The 24,858-nt window shown below is 38.4% G+C and overlaps 1 protein-coding gene across 1 annotated transcript in view; it reads left to right on the top strand.

Moving 5' to 3' along the window:
- LOC145782149 (pre-mRNA-splicing factor 38A-like) overlaps positions 1-23,983 on the top strand; it is a 31,669-nt gene extending 7,686 nt beyond the window's left edge. The window contains exons 2-8 of the mRNA XM_082593905.1: positions 9,475-9,634; positions 16,844-16,965; positions 20,039-20,124; positions 20,384-20,553; positions 21,003-21,077; positions 22,887-22,985; positions 23,163-23,983. Coding sequence (XP_082450031.1) covers positions 9,475-9,634; positions 16,844-16,965; positions 20,039-20,124; positions 20,384-20,553; positions 21,003-21,077; positions 22,887-22,985; positions 23,163-23,262 — 812 coding nt within the window. The 3' untranslated portion in view covers positions 23,263-23,983. The remainder of the gene's footprint in view (positions 1-9,474; positions 9,635-16,843; positions 16,966-20,038; positions 20,125-20,383; positions 20,554-21,002; positions 21,078-22,886; positions 22,986-23,162) is intronic.
- The last annotated feature ends 875 nt before the right edge of the window (positions 23,984-24,858 follow it).

The raw sequence follows: 24,858 nt of genomic DNA, 5'->3' as shown, positions 1-24,858 counted from the left end.
TCGATTTGTGCTGACTCGAACGTTGAATCAACCCAAAATTAACTTACTTTCGTAAACGTATAACTAACTCATAAATACGCAGTGATACGAATCAGTGTCGGAACTGCAATGTGTGTCAGCAAGTTACGATGACGTTGACGGCGAATGAAAGACGTTAGTAACGTGATTCTTACGGTAAAAATTTCCCGCGAACCGACAAATTTCCCGGGAATGTCATTCCCGGATTCCCCATTTTTTCCAGGCCTGGTAAATACAAAAGATTTTTGTGAAAAATGTCTGGTTATTTAGATTAAACGTCTCGACCTCGGTGGTTGCAAAAAAGTTAAGAGGCAGCATGGATGCAACAGATATTACGTCACATGCTGGGAAAATGGAGATGTCCGGATTTAAATGATCCGGGACATTTTGCATATTTCAAACATGTACTATGTTCCTGTTATTGACAAATAAACCATTGATTGATTGACATTTGTAAATTTGTCTCCGGCTCTGAACACCCCCACACTAGCCTGTATAATGAACATGTTTAAATAAGTTTCTACATTCTCTAATGCATATATCTGAATTATATCTGCATCCTAGGCAAAGGCTAACTCTTCATTACACTTTCTTACCTTTTCCATGACCAGATCAAAACGGATATAATAAAAGCATGGCCGCTCTTGCGCATTGGTAAAATTTCTCGAGTGTGCGATAATTACTATCGCCATCTAGCGGTTGCTGTTTTGAACTTTTATTTGCCACATGGCGCTAGAGTATTCTTTTCCGATTTTATTGATGTTTCAATGGTCATTCTAGGTTCACCAGAAGAGATTTAACAGCAAAGTTAGTGCAGACGGTCAGAAAGTTTTCTATTTTATTAGGGACAGGGTTTTGGGACTAGGTCAAACATTTGCTGAAATCTGAAAAGCGGTTTTGGTCTAATTTTTAGTGCAGAAATAAGGATAGCAATCTTCTTACCTGTGCCATTTCAGTTTTTGAGTTTGAACAAATATTAGCCTGTTTATTTTTAAATTCGTGTTTTGGGTTATTTTACCAAAAGTTTGCGGTTAGGGGAATGACTATATTATACTTGTAGATGTCAAAGAAATATTAAAAATGCAAAAAAAAAAATTGGAAAATTTTAACTATATATTAGTAGAGTTAAAACAATGAAAACTATTAATACTACAAAAAGTGCTCAATGCCAAGCAAAAAGGCAAAGCAGAGCGAATTAAATCAAATGTAGTTATTACTATCTGAAGCCTTTACAAATTGTTTCACCTAACGGATCATCAGAAGGTCTGTAAAAACATGTAAACAGTAAAGAATCGATAATTCTGAAAAGATATTAAATATTACAACTGTAATTTAATCTGCCAAAAAAAATCTCTAAACCTGTACTTCCTGAGGAGATATTAAATATTACAACTGTAATTTAATCTGCAAAAAAAACCTCTAAACCTGAATTCCTGAAAAGATATTAAATATTATAACCGTAATCCAATCTGCAGAAAAAAACTCCAGAATTACTAAGGACAGCCTCCATCCGCCACGATAAAGTTTCAATCAATTTGTCCCAATGGAAACCAAGCAACATGATGGCAACATCTATGACATCACAAAGAAGCAAAATGCTTGTTATGATCGGCGCATCCTGTAGTAATCTGAACAAAAATTGTTTTTAAACCTGTAAAAATTAAATGAGATTTACAACCTGTAAAAATGAAATGAAATTCAATTTTTTCAAAATTATAACCTGTAAAAATCCCAAGGAATTGTGATGATGTAACCTGTAGTGTCCTGAACAAATGAAATAAAATCTGTTTATAAACCTGTAAAAATTAAATGAGATTAATAGCCTGTAAAAATCAAATGAAATTTTAAAAACCTGTGAAAATCAAAAGGAATTTATTTTATTTTGAAGTACTTGAGTTTAAATTTGTTTCTATGACGACATTTGCCGACCAGTTCCGAACGCTTGTTCAAAAGGTGGCCACTATCAGCCTTCAGAATGGCCAGCTTTTCAGCCAAACATAGGCCACAATTGTTACGACCACCACCACTATAAGGCCGAGCACAGCTGTGGATGGACCAAGTTATTTTAGGATCAACACCCTTGTCCTTAAGGTCCCAAACTGCCTTAGATAGTTCGGTACTGTTTCGTTTAGACCTATCCATGAAGGTACATTTATGGTTGGAAAAACGTTTTTTAAAAGTAGTTTCGCAACAACCAATGTAATTAAGAACCTTCGGGCTGTTATCAATGGTAGCTTTGTAAACAATGGCCTTCTGCAAGCATTGCCCATTCAAAGGACATTCTGGCCTCACCCTACAATTGCAACCAGGCTGCGATGGTATATTATCAGCCTGCAATATTGCTTTATTGTGGGAGGATATGACGCTTGCAACATTCGGAGTACAACTGTAGCTCAGCTTAATAGTATTACGGTTGAATATTTTGTGCAATCTATGATGGGGTGGAAAGTGTATGGAAACAAGTTTGAAAAATTCCTTACCAATATTGCTATCAACCTGCAAGCTGAAAGGAGGGTTAAACCATAAAATTTTCCGGCTCCTTTTCCTAGATGTTCGTAAGTTATTAGCAGGGTTGTAGCAAACTCTCTCCGCAAAACCACTTTTCAAAAGGGCATCGTTATAAACAGATGCGGTCTTATCAAATTCATTTTGGCCAAATGATGTGGCGGACAATCGCTTTGAAATCATAGTCGGGATTTGTCTCTTAATGTTGGGTGGGTGATTGGACTGGGCATGGATGTAAATTGGATCATTATTGGGTTTTCTATAAGGCCAGAATTTACCAGATAGCAAATTCAAAGTGACGTCAAGAAAATCAGTTTCAATTAGACCAGCATCCACAGTAATATTTAAGCCATGTTGTTTAAATAATTGAATGACATTCTTTCTCAAACGATCAATCTTAGGGCCGGATAAATTACGCAAAATAGCCAGACCATCATCACGATATAAGCCAAGCATGTCTCTGTCAACAATAGCGGAAAGTTCGTTCAAAAGAAACAAGCCGACCAACTCACAAATCTCAGCACCATCAAATGAGCCCATTGTAACGTCAAACAAACCATCTTTCTTAGCCCAAGTTTCACCACCATCAAAAAGCAACGATTTCCTAGCATGGAAAATTGTTTGTATGATACAATCATCCAAATCCATAAATGGTTTGGCAAACTCAATTGCTTTACACAAAAGTTCCTCCGTAATGGATTACGCGTTCGGAACTGGTCGGCAAATGTCGTCATAGAAACAAATTTAAACTCAAGTACTTCAAAATAAAATAAATTCCTTTTGATTTTCACAGGTTTTTAAAATTTCATTTGGTTTTTACAGGCTATTAATCTCATTTAATTTTTACAGGTTTATAAACAGATTTTATTTCATTTGTTCAGGACACTACAGGTTACATCATCACAATTCCTTGGGATTTTTACAGGTTATAATTTTGAAAAAATTGAATTTCATTTCATTTTTACAGGTTGTAAATCTCATTTAATTTTTACAGGTTTAAAAACAATTTTTGTTCAGATTACTACAGGATGCGCCGATCATAACAAGCATTTTGCTTCTTTGTGATGTCATAGATGTTGCCATCATGTTGCTTGGTTTCCATTGGGACAAATTGATTGAAACTTTATCGTGGCGGATGGAGGCTGTCCTTAGTAATTCTGGAGTTTTTTTCTGCAGATTGGATTACGGTTATAATATTTAATATCTTTTCAGGAATTCAGGTTTAGAGGTTTTTTTTGCAGATTAAATTACAGTTGTAATATTTAATATCTCCTCAGGAAGTACAGGTTTAGAGATTTTTTTTGGCAGATTAAATTACAGTTGTAATATTTAATATCTTTTCAGAATTATCGATTCTTTACTGTTTACATGTTTTTACAGACCTTCTGATGATCCGTTAGGTGAAACAATTTGTAAAGGCTTCAGATAGTAATAACTACATTTGATTTATTAGTAGAGTTATAGTCATTAGAAAAATCACCATTTTTGCCTGTTCTGCTTCAGCGATTTTGTCCAATTTCTTATATTTTTAATTTCTTAACCTGTGATCAAGAAAAATGGCTGAAAATTGCTAGACAGACATTTTAAGACCCAAGGAATCCAAAAATGTACATTAAAAAGTTGACAGAGAACTTCTTGATATGATTATAGAGGTTTCAATTTGATACATGCATTTTTCGGAGGCCAAACTTTGGGGGCCTTGAAAAAAATGGGTATAAAAATTAAGAACTGAAATTCACATGTTTTATACTTATATCAATACTCTTTCATGTCAAATAAAAAATATGAATTAATTTTGATAACTACTATGATAAAAGCTAAATTTTCTGACTTGCAAATTTTGTACTTTTTTACACTCATTGTTCAAGATTTTTGTCTATGACATCACAATTTACATTATTGCTTGTTGATGACATCACAATTTACATATTGTTTGTCATGACAATTGTTATGTAGCTCATAAATGAATTGAATACTGGTAATGCACTTATGTTTAGTGTGCAATTTTAGGTTGTCCTATTAGTACTACATTAGTTTTACTTTTACAATAACACAATTATTATATTTATCACAGCAATGCGACATTGGAAAAAAATGGAGAAATTGTGCCATAAAATTCCCTTTGCTAGAAGCATTGGGTTTTTGGACATTTGTGGACTTGCAGAAACAGATGAACATAATGTTTATTATGAACCTTGACATTTCTCTGCTTCAAGCAGATAGATGGGCTTTGAGCACTTGAACAGTGGGAAAAGTATATTTCCTGGTTGCAAGATCTGTCGAGCATACATTACTAATAGGACAACCTAAAATTGAAATCACAGTTAAAAGAGTATGGTAATTAACTCTATACAAGTTACCACTCATATTACTATGGTGCATGGCCAACAACACTAAACCTAAGTGCATTATATACCAGTATTCAATTCATTCATGAGCTACATAACAATTGTCATGACAAACAATATGTAAATTGTGATGTCATCAATAAGCAATAATGTAAATTGTGATGCCATAGACAAAAATCTTGAACAATGAGTGTGAAAAAGTACAAAATTTGCAAGTCAGAAAATTTAACTTTTATCATAGTAGTTATCAAAATTAATTCATATTTTTTATTTGACATGAAAGAGTATTGGTATAAGTATAAAACATGTAAATTTCAGTTCTTAATTTTTATACCCATTTTTTTTTATAGGCCCCAAAGTTTGGCCTCCGAAAAATGCATGTATCAAATTGAAACCTCTATAATCATATCAAGCATTTCTCTGACGACTTTTTAATCTATACTTTTGGATACCTTGGGTCTTAAAATGTCTGTCTAGCCATTTTCAGCCATTTTGTATGATCGTAGGTTAAGAAATTAGAAATATGACAAGAAATTGGACAAAATCACTGAAGCAGAACAGGCAAAAAATGGTGATTTTTCTAATGACCATAACTCCACCAATATTTAAAAATTTTCAAATTTTTTTTTGCATTTTTAATATTTCTTTGATATCTACAAGTATGCCAAATTTCAATAAAATCTATGACATGTGGTGTAATTTTTCCAAAAAATTTGCTCATTTGGCATGGAATGACCCTGTGTTAAAGTGCCTATCGCCCTTAGGTTGCACATTACTTGTCGAATAGTTTTTGTACGACTACACAAATGACTTGGTTTACATTTTACATCTTATTAGATTATGATAGCCTATTTGGAGAGTTTGCGCAAACCCTTCATTAATTTTTCAGAAACCCCAATTATGATGTGATGTTTCTTCCCTTATACCCCAGTCCTCAATCACGGTGGCCTTTCATTTCTAAAACCTACTATTATGACACATTGAGTTGGGATTGGATTGGATTCTTGAATCTTCAAGTGCCGAAGACTTCCAAATCCGTCCATTGTCACTCATAATGACGTAATATTGCCCCTTTAGCACCTAATGTTGCCCATTTGAAGTTCCCCTTGCTACTCTATAAATTTCCAAAGTTGGTTGGTTTTGTGGTGTATTTTGGAATTTATTTATTGTAAGCGCCAACTTGAACACAACTAATTTTGAATTTTGGAGATTTTTTGGTTTTAGACTAATTTGTCACTGTGTCCGTTGCGGTGGTGCCACGGCTTGTGTTTTAGCACAAGATCTTGTGGTTTTACTTTTGATCTTGTGCTCTTGTGCTTTAAGTTTTACCTTATTTGCATAAAACTGTTAAAAAAACCTTTGAATTGGCATAATATGCCAATTCAAAGCTTTTTTGGCATAGTATGCCAAATTCTGCCAAAAATTTGGCATAATATGCCAAATTCAAAAGCTTTTTTTAATAGTTTTATGCAAATAAGGTAAAGCATAGCATTTGATATAATTACTTGCAAACACCAAAATTGCTTCTTTTTGTAACAAAGCATCGGCCAAAATATCGGTATCGGTCTAAAAAAGTGATATCGGTATCGGCCAAAATATTGGCATCGGTACATCTCTACCTTTCACTAATTACTCCAAGAATTGATGACTTATGCAATAAGAAGCAATCCCATCCGTCCAATTGATGTTGTCAGTTTTTTAAATAAACAAAATTCGGTTTTATTCATTTTTACCTTTGTATTGGGGGTATGCAAATAAACAGATTTACAAATACCGGTAGTGGTCCTTGGCCCAAAACAGTTTGGGAAGCCCTAGCAATCCTGGCATATAGGTTCACAAATAAGCTTATAGCATATCTTATCACCTGCTATGCGGTCATTACTCATTAAGTGTGGTTTTTGGTATGTTGTATTTTTCTGAGACCTTTGAGAAATCGTTTTGACGTTTACTTCGCTAATTGCACACTCCAATGCTTCGTTGTTATATTTGATTGTTTTTTCAAACTTTGACATTTCAATTGTCACATTCAAAGTTTATTTTAGTCCATAGCCTAGCCAGCCTAAACAACAATATTCAGTTTCAACCAAAGTTTATAGACCTAAGCTGCTTAGTGCTTGTTCTTGCAGACAAAAAGTTTGAAACTATGGAGTGGTTGCCTCTGATCAAGTAAAGAAACCTTGATTTTTGGTCTCAAATATTACAGATCCAAGTCAGGTCACCTTTATCACTATTCCACATAAGGACACTCGTGAATTTATGATGCAATAATACAAAGCTACCATACTGTTTTATGCAGCCTATTTGAAAACAAGACAATAAAACACTGTTGCTACATGGGTAATGATTCTGTCTCTAATTTGGAAAAACTTAAAGGGCGTTGAAGATCAAAAATTGCATTGATGAAAATGTTGAGGTTTTTAAAGAGTGAAAGTTGAAGCTGGCACCGGAAACTTGGTAGAACAAGTAGGCTATTGGAGAAGGAAAATACTATTTTTTTTTGGTGATCACACAAGATTTGAACAAAAAAACACCAGGAGAAAACAAATGCAGTTTTTATGATAAAAGGCTAATTAGCAGACATTATATATATTATGATGAAATAAAAGCGCATTGTTTTACTTGTCCCAGAAGTTCAAAATTTTGTTGAGGCTAGCAGCCTATTCTGTAATCACTATCAATCATCTGTGATCATTTTACGTTGACTTTGTCACTAACGTTTGCTTGTAGTGGCACTGTTTTGAAGATCACCTCAGGTGTCCTTATAGTCAAATTCTACTGTAATATTCTGATTAGAGATGTACCGATACCAATATTTTGGCCGATACCGATCCCGATACCGATATCACTTTTTTAGGCCGATACCGATACTGATACCGATATTTGGCCGATACTTTGGTGTTACAAAAGATGCAATTTTGGTACTTGCAAGGAATTATATCAAATGCTAAGTTTTACCTTATTTGCATAAAACTATTAAAAAAAGCTTTCAATTGGCATAATTTATTAAAGATTCAAGAATCCAATCTAGGTTTTAGTAATGAAAGGCCACCATAATTGAGGACTGGAGTATAAGGGAAGAAACATTACATCATAATTGGGGTTTCTGAAAAATTAAATCAAGTATTTGTGCAAACTCTCCAAATAGGCTATCGTAGTTGATAATAAGATGTAAAATGTAAACCAAGTGATTTGTGTAGTCGTACAAAAACTATTCGACAAGTAATGTGCAACCTAAGGGCGCTTGCCGTTTGGTTGAAAAGCTTTTGCCAGGCCAAGACCACCCAGGCAACAAAAATGCACAATCCCGCATCGCCCCCACGCTGCTAAACGTCCAAAAAAACTGTGCAACCCGGCTGCCCCCAGCAAGCCGGCTCCACCAGTCCGCGACCCAACTTCCACCCCTTGCTGCAACAAACCCACCAAGCCCAAACAATGCCACGGCAGAACTAACAGGCCCAACACGAAAGCAATGGGACCACGAATCCTCACCAAACCAATCAAAACGGCTCTGCCGTGCCCAAGACGACAACCCCACCGCGAAGAAGGGAGCGCCCCTCCCGGCCACCAGCACAAGGCCGAGCACCCACCAGCACAGCGAGCAGCCGCGACCCGCCAACCACAATGGTGCAGCTTCCACACTAGCCATTTCAATTCTTGTCGATGTCAATTCTTGCTACAAAACGGCTGCCGAGAAACATACATAGTTGATTGGATGGTCTAAATGGCTAGCGTGGAAGCCACACCGCTATGGCCAGCGAACTTCAACAGCCTGTCGCACCAGTGAGCGCCCAGCCCCGCGCCGACAGCCGGGAAGAACGAGGCCGCCATCCCAGGCGCAACAAGACCACTTATTGACCAGCCCAGCGAGGACCCGCAGTCCCACCGCTCCCACCCACTCCGCCACGACATTGCCCAAGTTTGGCGAGTCCACCACAACGAAAGGCGGAAACCAAATCACAAACCGACAGAACCAGCCCACCAAAAACAACCAAGTTACACGGGTCCCCACAAACGTCCAGCAACGCAAAAACGATGAAAATTACACATTTCCGCCACCTGGGCATTCCTGGCCTGGTTTTATCCTCTGTTGAGAGTAAAAAAGAAACACAAATGATAAATATTGGAGAAATTGAGTCTCCTTCACAACGTAAGAATCGAACAACGCAAAACTGTTGAAACAAAACGTTTTGTTTGAGTGAAAGAATCACTGCAAAACAATGCCAAAAGCAAACAATGCCAAAAGGTGCGCGCATGAAATCATGGGAGTGTGAGGTATCAAAAATTTGAACAGGTTTTTATTTTTCTACATCAATTTGACATTAGTTAGCACTTTAAAAGATCTATATCTTTGCTTCTGTAGAAAATTTGCAGCAAACGCCTTTTTTTTACATGTTTAGTATCGGCCAAATTTTGCCGATACCGATGCCGATACCGATACTAAAAAAATGGCCGATATCACCGATACCGATGCCGATACCGATATATCGGTACATCTCTAATTCTGATTATAATCTAAAATCAGTCTGCACGAGATGAATGGTTTGGTTGTTTTAATTTTTATGTATGAAGTTAATTGTTTGTTTTATTCATATTTTGTGTTTAGCTGAACTGCTTGTGGATAAAGCTATGGAGCTAAAGTACGTTGGTGGAGTGTACAGTGGCAACATCAAGCCAACTCCTTTCCTATGCCTGATATTGAAGATGTTACAAATTCAGCCTGACAAAGATATTATCGTTGAATTCATTCGGAATGAAGATTTTAAGTGAGTTGTAAACCTTTTGTCTGTGGATACTTGTCAGGAAAAAGATGCACTCTGCCATGTTTTTTTTGATGCATTTTTCAAAATTTAGTTTGAGCATTGAGCTGCTTGAGCAAGGCTTTGATTTTGAACTGCTGTATTTTGAGAATAGTAACTGCCAGAAAAAAATCAATACATGAAAGTTGTTGCTTTTTCAACAGTCTTTAGAAATATGTTTACAGATTCTGTGTATTTTTTTTTTGAAAATGCCTTAAATCAGGGCTTCCCAAACTTTTTTGCTCACCGCCCTTTTCAATCTCCTAAAATTTCCCGTGACCCTTCACTGTAAAAATGATAAGCAGTGCGAAATATACATTTGTGATATATATGGAAAGGTTTAATTCGAATGAAAACTAAAAATAACTTAGCGATACTCAAAGCCTACTATTTTACAATTTACACGTAGCCTAAGGCCTACTGCAGGCCTCGAAATTTGTACTTTTTTCCGGCGGTCAAGCATGTCCTATCAGAGTGGCCTTTTCAGCGGACATTTAATATCTCAACCGGACATATTTTTTTGCACAAAATCACACTACAGTATTGTGTAGTCGTGTTTGTAGAAGAAGATTTTCTACAACAGAATAACTCTGCAATGGTTGATGGCTTAATTAACCGAGTCTGCTACTATTCGGTGAGTTCCTAACCTCTAACCCCTAACCCCAAAATCATAGCATCTTTTCACATAAACTAGGTGGGCAATTGCCCACCTAGTCCCTTTGCTTGCCCCCCTAGCCCTTTCTTTGCCCCCCTAGTTTGAAACTAGGTGGGCAATTTTTAAGACTTAATTTTTGTTTAATTTAGATCCAAGTTAAAGAATGAACAGCTAAATCAGTGGTTCTCAACTTTTTTTTGGCTGTTACTCTAATCTCCACCCTGAAGTGAGCCAATTACCCCCACAATCAATTTTTCAAAAACAAAATTGATTAAAATTTTCAAAAACAAAAACAATAAAAGATTACTTAGAAAAGGAAAGTTTTTATGATGTTTTGGCAGAGGAATGGGATTTACGGAGTTCAAAAGAGTTGGTGTTTGGATTAGGAGATTTTAATGGGCATGTTGGAAAACAAGCAAATGGGTTCGAGGGCATTCATGGAGAGTATGATTTTGGGGAGAGAAACATGGAAGGAAGAATGCTACTTGAATTTTGTGATAAAAGGAAACTTTGTATTGCCAACACATGGTTTAAAAAAAAAGAGAAAAGGAAGGTGACTTTGATTTTATTGTGGTTGGGCAGGAACAGAGAAAGTACTTGAAGAATGTGAAAGTAATTCCGTGGGAGTTGCAGCATAGACTAGTAGTAGGAAACTTAAATATGAAAAAAGTGAAGAAAATTGTGAAGAAAGAACGAGTTTTTGTGAGAAATGTGTGGAAACTGGAGGAAAAAGAAACGAGAATTAAGTTTGTGAAAAGAGCAAAAGAGCTGGTAAACATGAGTGCGCAGGACTTGTGGGCTTCATTTCAGAAAAGTGTCCTAGCAGCATGTGATGAAGTATGTGGGAAAAAGAAAGTGAGGAGGGATCGTGGAGACACATGGTGGTGGGATGAGGAAGTGAAGCATGCGATTTCACAGAAAAGAGTGATGGTGAGTGGAGCAGAAGGAACAGTTGTTGAGAGCAAAGTAGATCCCTGTGGAATACGTGGCAAGAGAGTGATGAGAAATTCAATGCAATGCAAGGAATGTGGAAAGTGGGTACATGCAAGATGTCAAGAGAGCCGCAACAAGATTGGCGAAGTGTTTTGTTTGTGGGAAATGCAGTAAAGGAAGGAATGAAGTGGAAGGCCATGATGATGAGTTCTGCCATGGCATCGAAACAGTGACAGACTTCTGTTATCTGGGTGATCGGATAAATGGAAGTGGTGGATGTGAAGCAGCAGGATATTTACAGTAATGCAGTGTCGCTAATGTTGGTGCGTCCTGGTTGCCAAACCAGAAGGGTTCCAAATTCCAATCTAAGCCTTTCTCTTTGAAATCAAGTTTCAACGCTTCGTTTATTCGGAGAGTGATAAGTTCTTCTTTGGCCGGAAAGTCGTCATCATCCACCTGGCTGTCATCACATGTGAAGGGCTCAGTGCAACATTGGAGACTAGCCGTGTCCAAATTCGGAAAGTAGTTGGCCAATGTCCATCTTCTTGGCTTGCTGGCCTACGGAATGGCCCGATTCGGTGAGTCCGATTCGGTGAGAGCCTTTTTCGGTGAGAGCCCTATTCGGTGAGTTTTTTTTTTTAAATTATTGCGCGCCGTAGCCTAATTATCATTGCCGTTATAGGGTTAGGGGGTTGGGGGTTTTTGGGGTTGGGGGTTTTTGGGGTTAGGGGGTATGGGGGTTTTTGAGGTTGGGGTTTTTTGGGGTTGGGGGTTTGGGGTTGAGGGTTTTTGGGGTTGGGGTTTGCGGTTTTGGGGTTAGGGGGTTGGGGGTTTTTGGGGTTGGGGGTTTTTAGGGTTGGGGGTTTTTGGGGTTGGGGTTTTTTGGGGGTTTGGGGTTTTTTGGGGGTTTGGGGTTTGGGGTTTTTTGGGGGTTTGAGGTTTCTTGGGGGTTTGGGGTTTTTTGGGGGTTTGGGGTTTTTTTGGGGGGTTGGGTTTTTGGGTTAGGGGGTTTGGGGTTAAGGGTTTTAATTAGGCTACGGTACCCGATAATTTTCAAAAAAAAATTCAAAAAAATCACCGAATAGGGCTCTCACCGAAAAAGGCTCTCACCGAATCGGACTCACCGAATAGTAGCAGACCCCTGGCCTAAGTGATCAGCTATGTCCTTCTTTAATGCTGCTGTCAACTCAAGTCCATTGCCTTCGAAGTACTTGTCTGTCAAGTGTCTGAAACTGCACCATTGTGCCTCTTCCAACTCGCTTGTTCCACAATTTAACCTTCGCGATAAATGCAGCTACGGCTACTTTGGTGTCGATTACAGTTACATTCTTGCCTTGAATTAAAAGATTGCCTTTGTTCAAATTCACCAAAGATATCAGCCAGGTAGCACACCTGGGAAATTCACTATTGGTTAGGGAAATATTCAGCCAAGTCAGACTTTTTTTCTATCAGAAAAACATGGACAGCCTTACGAAGTTCGACCAGGTGGGTTATCACTTTGCAACGAGACAGCCATTGTAGCCTACTTCTGTGTGGTACAGTAATGCTTCGTATCTTTCTTCCATCTTCTTGCACAGCTCCTTGAAAACACGGCTGTTCAATTCCTTTGCTTTTATAAAGTTCACAACCTTCACTTGCTTTACTGTTTCCAAATCGGGTCTCATTACCCCCCAAAAATAGGCAAATTATCCCCCGGGGTTAATTTACCCCCAGGTTGGGAACCACTGAGCTAAATGGAAAGCTTTAGGATACCTACATTTAGAACTTATGAGCCTACTTTTGACCTTACTTATAATATCCTTAATGTTCCATTTAAGCAGATTATTTAGCAATTTGGGTTGTGAACTTGTGAGTACGGTAGGCTACCTCAAATTTTGTGTGAGATTCAAAATGCCTGAATTACCAAAGTTTGTTTCCTGATTTTCATCATAAATAAAATACCTGCTCTTTAGAATCATCTAACTCTGCAAAGATTCAACTCATTAAAATATCTTAGCAGTTGTGTTTCATAGGCTATTATCATCGGAATGGCCCGTTTTGGCGAGTCCGATTCGGCGAGTCCAATTCGGCTAGTCCGATTCGGCGAGTGCCCTATTCGGCGAGTGCCCTATTCGGCGAGAGCCCTTTTCGGCGAGTTCCCTATTCGGCGATCTTTTGAAACATTTTTTTTTAATTATCGGGTACCGTAGCCTAATTATTATTGCCGCTTTTACATCGTTTTAACGTCGCTAAACGTTGAAATAAGACCCTAACCCCAACCCCTAACTCCCAACCCCAATGGGTTGGGAGTTAGGGTCTTATTTCAACGTTTAGCGACGTTAAAACGATGTAAAAGCGGCAATAATAATTAGGCTACGGTACCCAATAATTAAAAAAAAATTCAAAAAATTGCCGAATAGGGAACTCACCGAAAAGGGCTCTCGCCGAATAGGGCACTCGCCGAATCGGACTAGCCGAATTGGACTCGCCGAATAGTAGCAGACCCATTATCATAGTTGTTTCTTTTTACTTTAGTAACAAGAGACCTCTGCAACTAAATGTTGCTAGATTAAATTTTATTACATTATTATTTACAAAATATTGTGGGCGGGGATGAATATAGGAATCAATTATGGGTCTCAAAAGTTTAGTCTAGGTGTAATATGCCTTTTACCACAATTTGCCTGGGAAATCTACATTTTTAAGCTTAGGCTACATGTTTTACCCTCGGGTAAAACATGCCCCTTTCCCCATCATTTACGCGCGAAAGTGCCCTTTTTAACATAACTCTCGAGCTAAAAGTGCCCTTTTTTGAAAATTTGCCCACCTAGTCCCAATTTGTGAAAAGATGCTATGCCTAAAACGGCAATGATAATTAGGCTACGGTAATCGATAATTTAAAAAAAAAATTGAAAAAATCATCGAATAGAGATCGAACTCACCGAAACGGGCCATTCCGTAATTAACTGACCCTGAAGTATACTGGAGCAGATTAAGCGTGAATAAGGTCGCCACATTTGCCTAAGCATGTGCGGAACCCAGCTGAGACTTGCTTCTCTGTGACGTTTCTTTTTAACAAACGATCAATGTAACGCAATAATCCTCATTGTTAAAATTAGAATACATACCATATCCTGCCGAAAAGTTCAGACAACTTTATTTCAAGGTAACATTGCAAGGCGTTGAAGTGATGTAAAAATGGCTACTTTTGCCATCAGCTCGTTAACCACGCCACTCTAATGTAATCTTTAAAGCAATTGCCTGTACTATTATTGTTTCAGCTGCGTATTTGTTCGCGTTAAACAAACAATTGTAACAATTCAAATTGAAAATATCTTTTTGCTGCATTAGCTCTATTTTTGTCAAGAATTTTGCGGCGGTCATTAATGACCAACCAATGAGTCGGCTTTGGCAGACATTCGAGGTCATTCCAGAGGTCATGACCGCCGGATATTTCGAGGCCTGCTACTGGAAAAAAACTTAAAACCAAACACATTTATTATAGATGCGACCACTTTTTGCTACAAAGCAAGTCCAGCGGTGGGTCAGTGTTTGTTAATGCTAGTCCTAAGGCTGTTTCAATGATTTTTAGTCTGATTGGTTTGGTTTTGATTGCCATCAATGTTGGGACCACTGACTTGTACAAATTGTTGTCGGCTCCAGCTCGTGTCCGAACATTTGTTTTGTCATCAAATAGAGTTTCGCTTTGGATGGCGATATCGGATGTGGCTTTGGAATCCCATAGTCTATGGTGGAAGTGGAAAAGACGTGGGCATAGGTCACATTGTACGGAGGCCGGGGAACGTCGTCTTTTTAGCTTGTCTTTTCTAATGTTTTGTTTTTCCTGAGACTTTTGTATGCTGTTTTTTTTTTTTTGAAAAGTTCCGTGCTTTCACTAGTTTTTGTGCTCCAGATTGACATGTCACTGGCAAGTTGTTTCCACAATTAGACTACATCAATGTTTGCTTGGTTGAGCATGCCTTTAGCTGATCATTGTAATTAAATCGTTGATGAGACGATCCTCCCAACTAATGCTTAGCATTTGCTTCAGTTTTCGCGGCTGAAAATTTTCAACACAAATACGTCGATACAAACAGCTGGAGTGCGGTTAGCCCTACTGCTGAATCAGAGAATAGTGGGTATTCCGCTTTAACGCAAAGCCAAAAAGTGTGAAACATTTTTGTACAAAATTCATAAATTTCCAGAAAATTTAAGCTTCAAATCAGAAGACAAATCAGTAAGTTCTTCCTGAGAGAGGTGCTCAGTACTTTGTTTTTGCGTTGTAAATAGATTAGGTTTTGGATCCAATGTAATTTGGTAGAAAATACTTCTGAAACTGTTTCAACAGATTTGACAAATGGTTAACAACCTGAGGTCTGATAACATTTGATTTTACATGAGTTTACTTCAGTAAATGAGAACATTTCAAATGGACCATTTTCAACCTGATGTTCATTTTCAAGCAGATGTTCAAATTTTTGATGAACATTTCAAATTTAGAATTCCATGTAAAAACATTGATGTTTTCTGCTTAGAAGAGACAAATTAAGTTCGTTCAGTTTTTCAAGCAAATTTGATAAATAGCATAATTTTAAAAACCAGATGTCATTACGAAAAAGGTGGACTCAGTCTGATTTCTTTTGTTACAAAAATTACGACTCCAATTTAAAAAAAACAGATCAGTTAATGCAAATCAAGAGATGCGTTTATTTTTTTGGTACACCCTGTAGATAAGGTTTGTTTAAATGTAGAAAAGTGGCAGTTGGGACCTTGAAACCATGAAGTTGAGAAAAAATATTTCACATCTGGTAATAACTACTTATTTCCCGACAAAAAACAATGGTTTCACTATAATGTTGTAAAAAAACCGTACACCCTAATAGGCCATCTCTTGGGTTTTCTTCGCACCTTTTCTCTGGTTACTTTTATCAATTTTGAAGTTCTGGCGTGTTGTGTCATGCTTACATTACATGGCGCTTCAAGGGCGACCTTGGCCAGGTCAATTTTTGACATTTCCAGTTTCTTTGTGCCTTTTGAGAGTTCTCCAGACCAACATGCTGTTAATTTTTAAGTCCATGCAAATATCACTCCTTGACTTGCCTGATTTGAAGAGCTCTACAATTTAGCTATTCTTATTCAAATTTTCATTCATGGCCTATAAAATTAAGGCTTAAAAAAATATAAAATTAAGATATATTCAATTTATTAACATTGTAACGCTAAATATTGATGTTAAATACAGTTGTTTGAAGTTGTAACGTTAATTATTGATGACCCTGTAATGTACACTATTTATGATTTTGCTGATAAGTCAATGGACTTTTAAATCGTATGTTAATTAGATACCCTGCTTCTGTGTTAAATACCTTGGCATCGTCATTTTAATGAGCTGGTCAATGTATACACTTTATGTAGGGTCAGCTTGCTAGTGGTTCGGGCTGTTTGTTGTTTTATAACGGGAAAAAGGTTGAGAATGTCTGGAATGGTGGTTTTGAGTTGTTTTAAAATTAAGGTTCAGTTGAGTTTTTGGCCGATCAGTGGTAATCCCAATCTATGATCCTCACAAATTCTAGTACTCTTAATAGGCTCTATGTTTTGTGCAATTACAGATATGTTCGATGTCTGGGAGCATTTTATATGCGGATTACAGGAACGTCTCTCGACTGCTATAAATATCTCGAACCTTTATTGAACGACTTCCGGAAAATAAAGTATCAAGGCAGAGACGGTGGTAAGTTAAAATTTATCTATTTTGAACTGGTTAGTAAGTCTTAGCTAATACCCACTATGCTGATATATATACTTGCTACATCGAGTGCTGAAGATGACATGCTTAGAAACAATGTTAGGAACTAGATCATTGTCAATGTCATAGTTCTTTCATACTTTTTCTTGAAGATTTCTCAAGATGTACAAAACACATTTTCATTTTTCTTTTCAAACTATAACAATTTGTTTAGTGACAAATCAAGTAGGTCATTGAAAGGTAAATTGCGAGTTGGTCATTTTGTCACATTTCTCAACTCACAACTTGCCAACACAACACACCTCGCTTAATCGTAATCAGTCGTATTACATTTTTCATAATTATGCTACTTATGAGAGTTATATATAGAAACTAGTAAATTGTTTATAAATGAGTTTTATGGGAATCCGGATGCATTTGTGGACTGATTTTTAAATTTGTGACGCTCGTCGCTCATTCTCCACATATAGTTTGTGTGAAGTTTGGAGCATTCTTTAATATAACCACGTTTGTGCTGCTTCCATGTCACGGCGACTTTCTGCCGTAAAAAGATCCATGTCTCACAGAGCACGACTTGTAGGCAGTAGGCACATGTCAGGTAAGCGTCCTTACTGTGGTTTAGACGCTATGCTGAGTAGTGTATTCTATTGGGTGCTTGGTGCTGTCTGCATAGCCGAGGGTTTTGCTTTGGTTCGACGTTTAATAGGGCGCCGGTTCGACACCGTTCACGAGCATGTGGCTGTGTCTTTGTCAAAACGCTTAAAAGCATGCCGTCGTTTGCGGAGTGGCACCCTTCGACTATAGCACTTGATTTTTCATGATATTGGCAGTACGCTGCCCTAGAGAGAAGTGTGTACGGCCTTTTTAGGGCTTTGGCCTACTGAACTGGTGGTTATGTATTAATACCATTGCTTTATATACGAAGGTTTGTATTAAACAATAAAAATTATACAAAAGTTGTGATATTATGTACTCATGAACACGGAATGGCCCGTTTCGGCGAGTCCGATTCGGCGAGTCCAATTCGGCTAGTCCGACTCGGCGAGTGCCCTATTCGGCGAGAGCCCTTTTCGGCGAGTTCCCTATTCGGCGATTTTTTGAAATTTTTTTTTTTAAATTATTGGGTACCGTAGCCTAATTATCATTGCCGTTTTAGGGGTTGGGGTTAGAGGTTAGGGTTGGGGTTAGGGTCTTATTTCAACGTTTAGCAACGTTAAAACGATGTAAAAGCGGCAATGATAATTAGGCTACGGTACCCAATAATTAAAAAAAAAAAATTAAAAAAATCGCCGAATAGGGTACTCGCCGAATCGGACTAGCCGAATTGGACTCGCCGAATAGTAGCAGACCCCGTGAACAAATAGCATTTAAAAGTATAAAATAATTAAGTTAACAACGGCAAGTAAATGTCCCAACTCCGATGTGAAAACTTCTTTTTTCGTATTGTTGCTAATAAGCTGTTCGTTTGCCTGGTGTAATCGTTACTGGTTGGGAATATTATAATGATTAAAAACTTTGTTAGGCGAAGGCAAGTACCTTCACGCTGTCGTCCCAGTAAGTACCAACTTGGGAAACTAAACTTGCTACAACTGTCGCTATGAAATCATCTTGTGGAAACTAGCTCTCTCCATGAAGGGATCTCCACGTAATTTGACTGGCGCTGTCACTTTGCTCGATGGAGTGTTTTATCAAACTTAGTCCTTGGTCTGCTTCTTGGTACTGTCTGTCTTAAGCTGGCAGCTTGTATCCAGCAATCATTTGTTCATGATTCAAGTCACACTCATTCAGCATCTTCACCACTTTTTTATCTGCGTTTCATTCTTTGATATAAACTTCTGTATTGGAAGAATGGACCTCATGATCTGTAAAACGGAAAATCCATGACGATATAAGCGTTGTTATTGTGCCAAAAACATACAAATAAAATGTCACAGTGATATAGCCACCAAGTACTCAACAAAAACACTTTATTTTTAATACCATCTACGTTGCCTGTCACCAGAGGCGGCACATAGATCAGCCGGCCCATAATGTGGGTGCCTGCCTGAGATGTGCCCACAAGATGTGACCCATGTTTCACAACCATCCTGGAGAATACTCCACACAGAGGAATTTTTCTTCGGTTTTCTGTCTTTCATTGATTGTTTTGAAAGGGTTGAAGACACTTTCTTATCACGATGAGTAACGAGGGGTTCATAACTGTGCTCGGATATAATAGCGGAGTTACATTTCACTTCATTGCATTTTAAACTTTGTGCTGAGGTCTGGAGCTTTGTCAAGTACTTTTTGGCAAAGCTTCATACTTAACTATATAATAGTATCACAAAATATAGTCTAAACCAGGGGTCACCAAACTTTTTTCTCTGAGGGCCGGATTGCTGCGAGATTAACAGCTGCAGGCCGGATGCAAATTGAGAAAAGATATACAACTATTTAGAATCTCCATTGACTTGAATTGAGCATAATAAATAACAAAGTTAGCGGTGGAATAGCAAAGTTGTGATGAAAGTCGAAAGGTTGCTGGAAAAGTTATCCCCTGCTGTGATACACTACTGATGAAACAGTGGTGTTTTGAACAACAAAGTTTGTGATGTCATGAGAAGAAACAATATGGAAAAATCATTAGAAAGTTGCGTGTAGCTCAACAGCAACGTCAGTCCTTTACAAAAAGTTTGATAACCTTTTTCCTTAACAGTTGTAGTGCAGCTGTTATTTCCGCAGCACGTGGCGGGCCGGATGAAATCACTTCGCGGGCCGGTTCCGGCCCGCGGGCCGTAGTTTGGTGACCTCTGCTCTAAACTATAGTCTTTCTGTCATAGGTTTAAAGAAATAGTTGACATACGGTAATCTGGAAAAAGAAAAGATATTCTTACAAAAAAGCACATTAGATAATACGTAATATGATAGAAGTAGTCTGCTTTGTAAAAGGCTTAGCCAGAGCAACGCATAACGCACCGGTTGGCAAAACAAACTATTGTAATATATTCTGAAGATACCAGGCTCAATGTAATGAGGGTACAGCATCCTTGCTATGTGTCTGCAATGTTTCCATCCACAGCATTCTCACTCACACACATGGACGAGTTTGTGGACAATTTATTGCGAGAGGAACGGTTTTGTGACGTCATATTTCCAAGGCTTCAGGTAAAGAAAATATTTTTTTATATTTTGTCAAGAAAATGAGTGCTATATTGTACTGGAAGCAAGCATAAATAAGTTGGCATAGAACATGATGCTGTGTTTTTAGAAAGAGGGAAGAGGGATTATGTTATCCTTTATTTCGCGTCATCTTAATCATGAACACAACGAGCAAACAATCTGTCTCGTTTTAATTAGTGACTTTTATCAGAACTTCTGCAAGTTGCTTTGAGGCCAAGCTAAGCATAAGAGCGCCCGATTACAGAAACGGCAAGTACTGGAAGAGATGGAGCAGCTCGATCCCAGGATATCTGCACTCGATGATGATTTGGATGATCTTGGAGAGTCCAGTGAGGAAGAGGAGATTCCGGAGCCTATAGATTCCCGCGGAAGATACTCATCTTACAGAAGACAAAGAAGTCCCACACCCACCCGGTACTATGGTCTTGTATTAATATAGAGGCAAGATTAAATTGCAAACGTGAAATGATGGAAGTTGAGAAATGCTTTCATTGAAAGGATTTCCACCTTGTTTAGGTGCCCGCGCATGTTCTGGCGTGTTTAATATTTGCTTTTGAGAACTCATATACCAGCCACTGTACCAAATATACCTCATTGTTTTAAAGACAGAGTGAAACTGTTCACCAGTCACCTCATTGTTTTGTTATATACAAAGCGCATATGCACCTCTTCAATCTGTGTAGAATTTGATTAAGGCTAACCGCAAGAATGTAAATCGACTCAATAACTTTGATGACATTTTTCGACCGTCGATTATTTCGACAGTATAAACTTGTTACCGTCTTACATCACAGCAAAGAATCTTTGAAAACGGTGTTGCCACTTTTCCATGTTTAATTGTGAAGCTTAATTTACTTTCACAGCGACAGACACCGCCGATCTCATTCGCCGAGACATCGCCGATCGAGAAGCCGCTCCCCCAGACGCCACAGAAGGAGGTAGGCCCCACAACATCACTCATTCAAACTGATTTTCGCAACTGTTGTTGAAAATTTTGTTTTCGTGTTGGGAATTGTTTTCCATGACCTTTCTCTTGTCTTGACAAGTTTTCAACTGCCCAAGTCGCCGAGGTTGATGATTTGCAGTTTACTGTTCTATTTGACGAGCATCTATTTTTAAACCTGGCGGTGTTCAAGCGACATCTGCATCACTGTTCTCACGCACGTATCGATGCTAAACCTGCGTAACACGATATTTGCTGCCAACCGTAGGGGAAACTCGTGTAATTTGGACCCCTTAAGCAAAATCTGTGATAACTGTGATCAAAATCTGTGATCGATTTCTTCCAAACTTCACTTGTTTATTTACATACATGAAAAGTACAACATAACGAAGTATCGGGCTTAAATCATTTAAACTGCAGGTAGCACTGCCAAATTTAATTTTTTTATGTGAGGGTCCAATTTACACAACGGTTGGGTAAAATGGACCCCTTCCATACCTGGCCAAAACATACAACTTAATATACAATTTTATTCGGATAGCACCTAACATCACTCTATAAGTTTCTAATTCAATGGCACTTGCAGGTAAATAGTCAATTTCATCTTTTTCAAATAAGGGGTCCAATTTACACAGTGTGATTGTGCAAACTGGACCCATCGATAACTCACAAAAATAGAACATCCCATGCACAAGTTTTTGTTACAAAAACAGAAACACACATTTATGAACAGTCGTCGCAGTAATTAATAGGCTAGCCTACTTGGAATCTCGAATATCAGCACACGCTTCATGGGCCCATTCCTTGCATTTTTTACACTGAATCCAGTCTTCATTTGTGGAATCTCCACACACCAGGCAGATGGAATTTTGTTTGTTGTCTGTTTTTCTTCCCCTCTTCTGTTCAGTTTTTTGCGCACCGCCTCTTTTCCTTTTAGGTGTTGCAATTATCATATCACTATCTCTTGTTTTCAGAGTGTTTTTATGAGGAGAACTTGTCAAAATTGTGGCTTTTGATGACTTTCGCCGTTTAGTATCAGGATTTACACATCGGAATCGCTTTGGTAGAGGGCTGATATCTGTTACAGATACATATATGTTACAGATACATCTGTTACAGATATATATCTGCTAACATACCTAAAGTTTAATACCTCAAGAAAATAGTTCATGTTATCTGCCTCCACGTGTAATTTGGATCCCTGGGTCCAAATTACACATTTTATCGGGGTCCATTTTACACAACCCTCAGCTAAAATTTCTTTCCGGCTCGTCACTAACATCTCAAACTGAGAGTCTAATACTGTCATGGTAGAGTATCTGTGAATGTTGTAGTTGTCTCGAAACGTTGAAATTATTTTCCTACCTGCCTCTGACCTCCGATTATATCGAAATAACGCATGAACCAAAATGAGATCAAGCACCCCTAATAGTTTACTTGCGTTTTCGTAACTACGCCACAAAAGAAATGAGATCAAACGCAACTGCTACCACGTGGTCTTGCTAACCTCTTCCGTGTCACGTGATATTCGTGACGTCACCTACCGCTATTAGTCTCAAATCAGCCGGGGTCCATTTTACACGAGGGTCCAATTTACACCACTTTCCCCTACTCCCCATGAGATCAGCAGACAGTTGTAATTGGATGCTTCGTATGCAAACTGCTAGCCATGCATTAAATGAAATGTCTCTCTTGATCATGGCCCAAGGGCCTGGTGCCTTGGGATCTTTGAAAAGATGATCTAGACTAGATGTTGTAGAAGCCATTGTGTTGTCATCACGGTGACGTCATCTGTGCATTGCAGTCGCACGCCTCCTCGACGTCATAGATCCCGCGAGAGAGAACGCGTCCGCTCTCCGCCAAGGTCGTCTCATCATTCCTCCAAACGACACGACGATACCAGGTAAGTTGTCTGTTGGACTTCTCAAGTCAACAGTTTGCAAAGATTCGTTCGGTTTGTGTGGTGGCAATCTCATCAATTTCAACGTAAACACAACATGGTGTTGCATCATCTTTTTGGCATGTTATTGTTTTTAGAAACTGCAACACTGAATGTCATTGATCACAAGTTTGTGTTCAGGTCACACAAGAGAAGTCGCAAGGATAGAGATCGTGGCAATCTGGAGGTTCGGGAGGCGAATGAGCTACGAGCTAAACTGGGTTTAAAGCCTCTCAAGTGATTAACATTGTCCTCTTCCCTGGAGATCGGTTCCTTTCCAACGTCACCAAGAGATCTTACGCTCACATTTTATTGTCATCAGCTGATGCTTTTTACATCATGATGTTGGAAGTCTCGTCTAGTACACCTGCCGAGCATTCTAGGTGGATTTACCCCCAATCTGGCGGTTGAATTGGCTCAAGCTCAATCGAAATAAAATGTTTTTGTATGAACAGTTTGTATGCCTTGCTGCAATTCCTTGTCGCCCCTCAGCATCTGTATCATCCAGATGCACATAAATGTCGTCTCATTCTTGTCTGAATGTAATTTATGCAGGGATATCTAAAGAAGGGGATACGAAGGCTTGTTTCCAGAGCCTTTGCAAGTATGCGAAACTACCAGTCAATAACCAATCAAGGCTTTGTCAGTCCGAGGATAAAGAATCAAAACCAACCAACCTATTACGTCTGACAAAAGAAGGTCTGTTTATTGTAAAAGGACAATTGGCACCGATAGTAATTTAATAAATCTTGTTATGATAACTTGCATTGCGCTGTTTTAGTATTAAACTTGGATATTCACTTTATGCTCATAGTTACTTGTTAATTCCACTACCCGTATGCTGGCACCTAGTCTGTTGCAAAGGGTTTATTGAGAAAAACACCTTATTGGTAACTTCAACTGTCTTTCTAAACAACTATTCTTTTAATGCGCTCTACAATACATAAAATTTGCTTATTGTCTTTTTTACCTGACTATCAGTTGCACTAAAAGCTTTCTGCATTTAAAAAGAGCCGCATGTTTAAGTACCAACTACCGCCCTTCTGGTGTCGTGAGAATAAGGCAGTCGCTGTGAGCCCACGTATTCCCTTTAGATATTCCTGGATTTATGCTCTAGCAAATTGCGGATTCGCGTCTCATAGCCGGCAGCGAACTTGTTAACTGAAACAAGGCAAACAACATGTTTATATTTTGAATATGCAGATTGGACCAAGAAAGATGCACTGTCTTAACAGGAGCATTATCTTCTGCAAGGCCAATAAGCGCTCTCTTGGAGTATTCGGTTCTTTATGCAGTAGCCTAAACTTCATCTATTTATTAAAGTTTCTGCAAACTTTTTGGTTGATTTAATCTTTACCCTCGGACTTGAAAAGCTTAATCCTGGTAGTTTGATAGGTTATTCCTGGTAGTTTCGCATACTTGTAGAGGCTTTCAACCACTGACGCAGGGCCGGTTACGGAGATTGGTAGAGTGATGTTTTCCGATTGTTGAAGTCTTATTGCTGGGGAATTATTCCATTCACTATGTGCCGCTGAATGGAGAGCAGTCTTTAAAAGCGTTGCTCAAGCGCAGCTTGATCTTGCAAATCCATCTTAAATAGTATTAGTTCGGAGCAGAAAGTCTTTTTGTGGAACCTCTCAGGTGACTGCATCATGCTAATAATGCCCAAAAAGGTCGAAATAGGCTGTAGTGTACAGTGCACATGACTCATGTAGTCGATGATAATTCATCGGAAACCCGAGTTTTGCCTTGCCAGGTGGCTGTAGTGGACTACAAGCCGTGAAATTTGTGTTCTTAGATTTACTCAATGTACTGATAATGGCGTATGAGCGATCTT

Source organism: Aplidium turbinatum, chromosome 13 (assembly GCF_918807975.1).
Source record: "Aplidium turbinatum chromosome 13, kaAplTurb1.1, whole genome shotgun sequence".
Classification (NCBI taxonomy): domain Eukaryota; kingdom Metazoa; phylum Chordata; class Ascidiacea; order Aplousobranchia; family Polyclinidae; genus Aplidium; species Aplidium turbinatum.
Note: the sequence above shows the minus strand (reverse complement) of the source record. Positions and strands in the feature narration are given on the sequence as shown.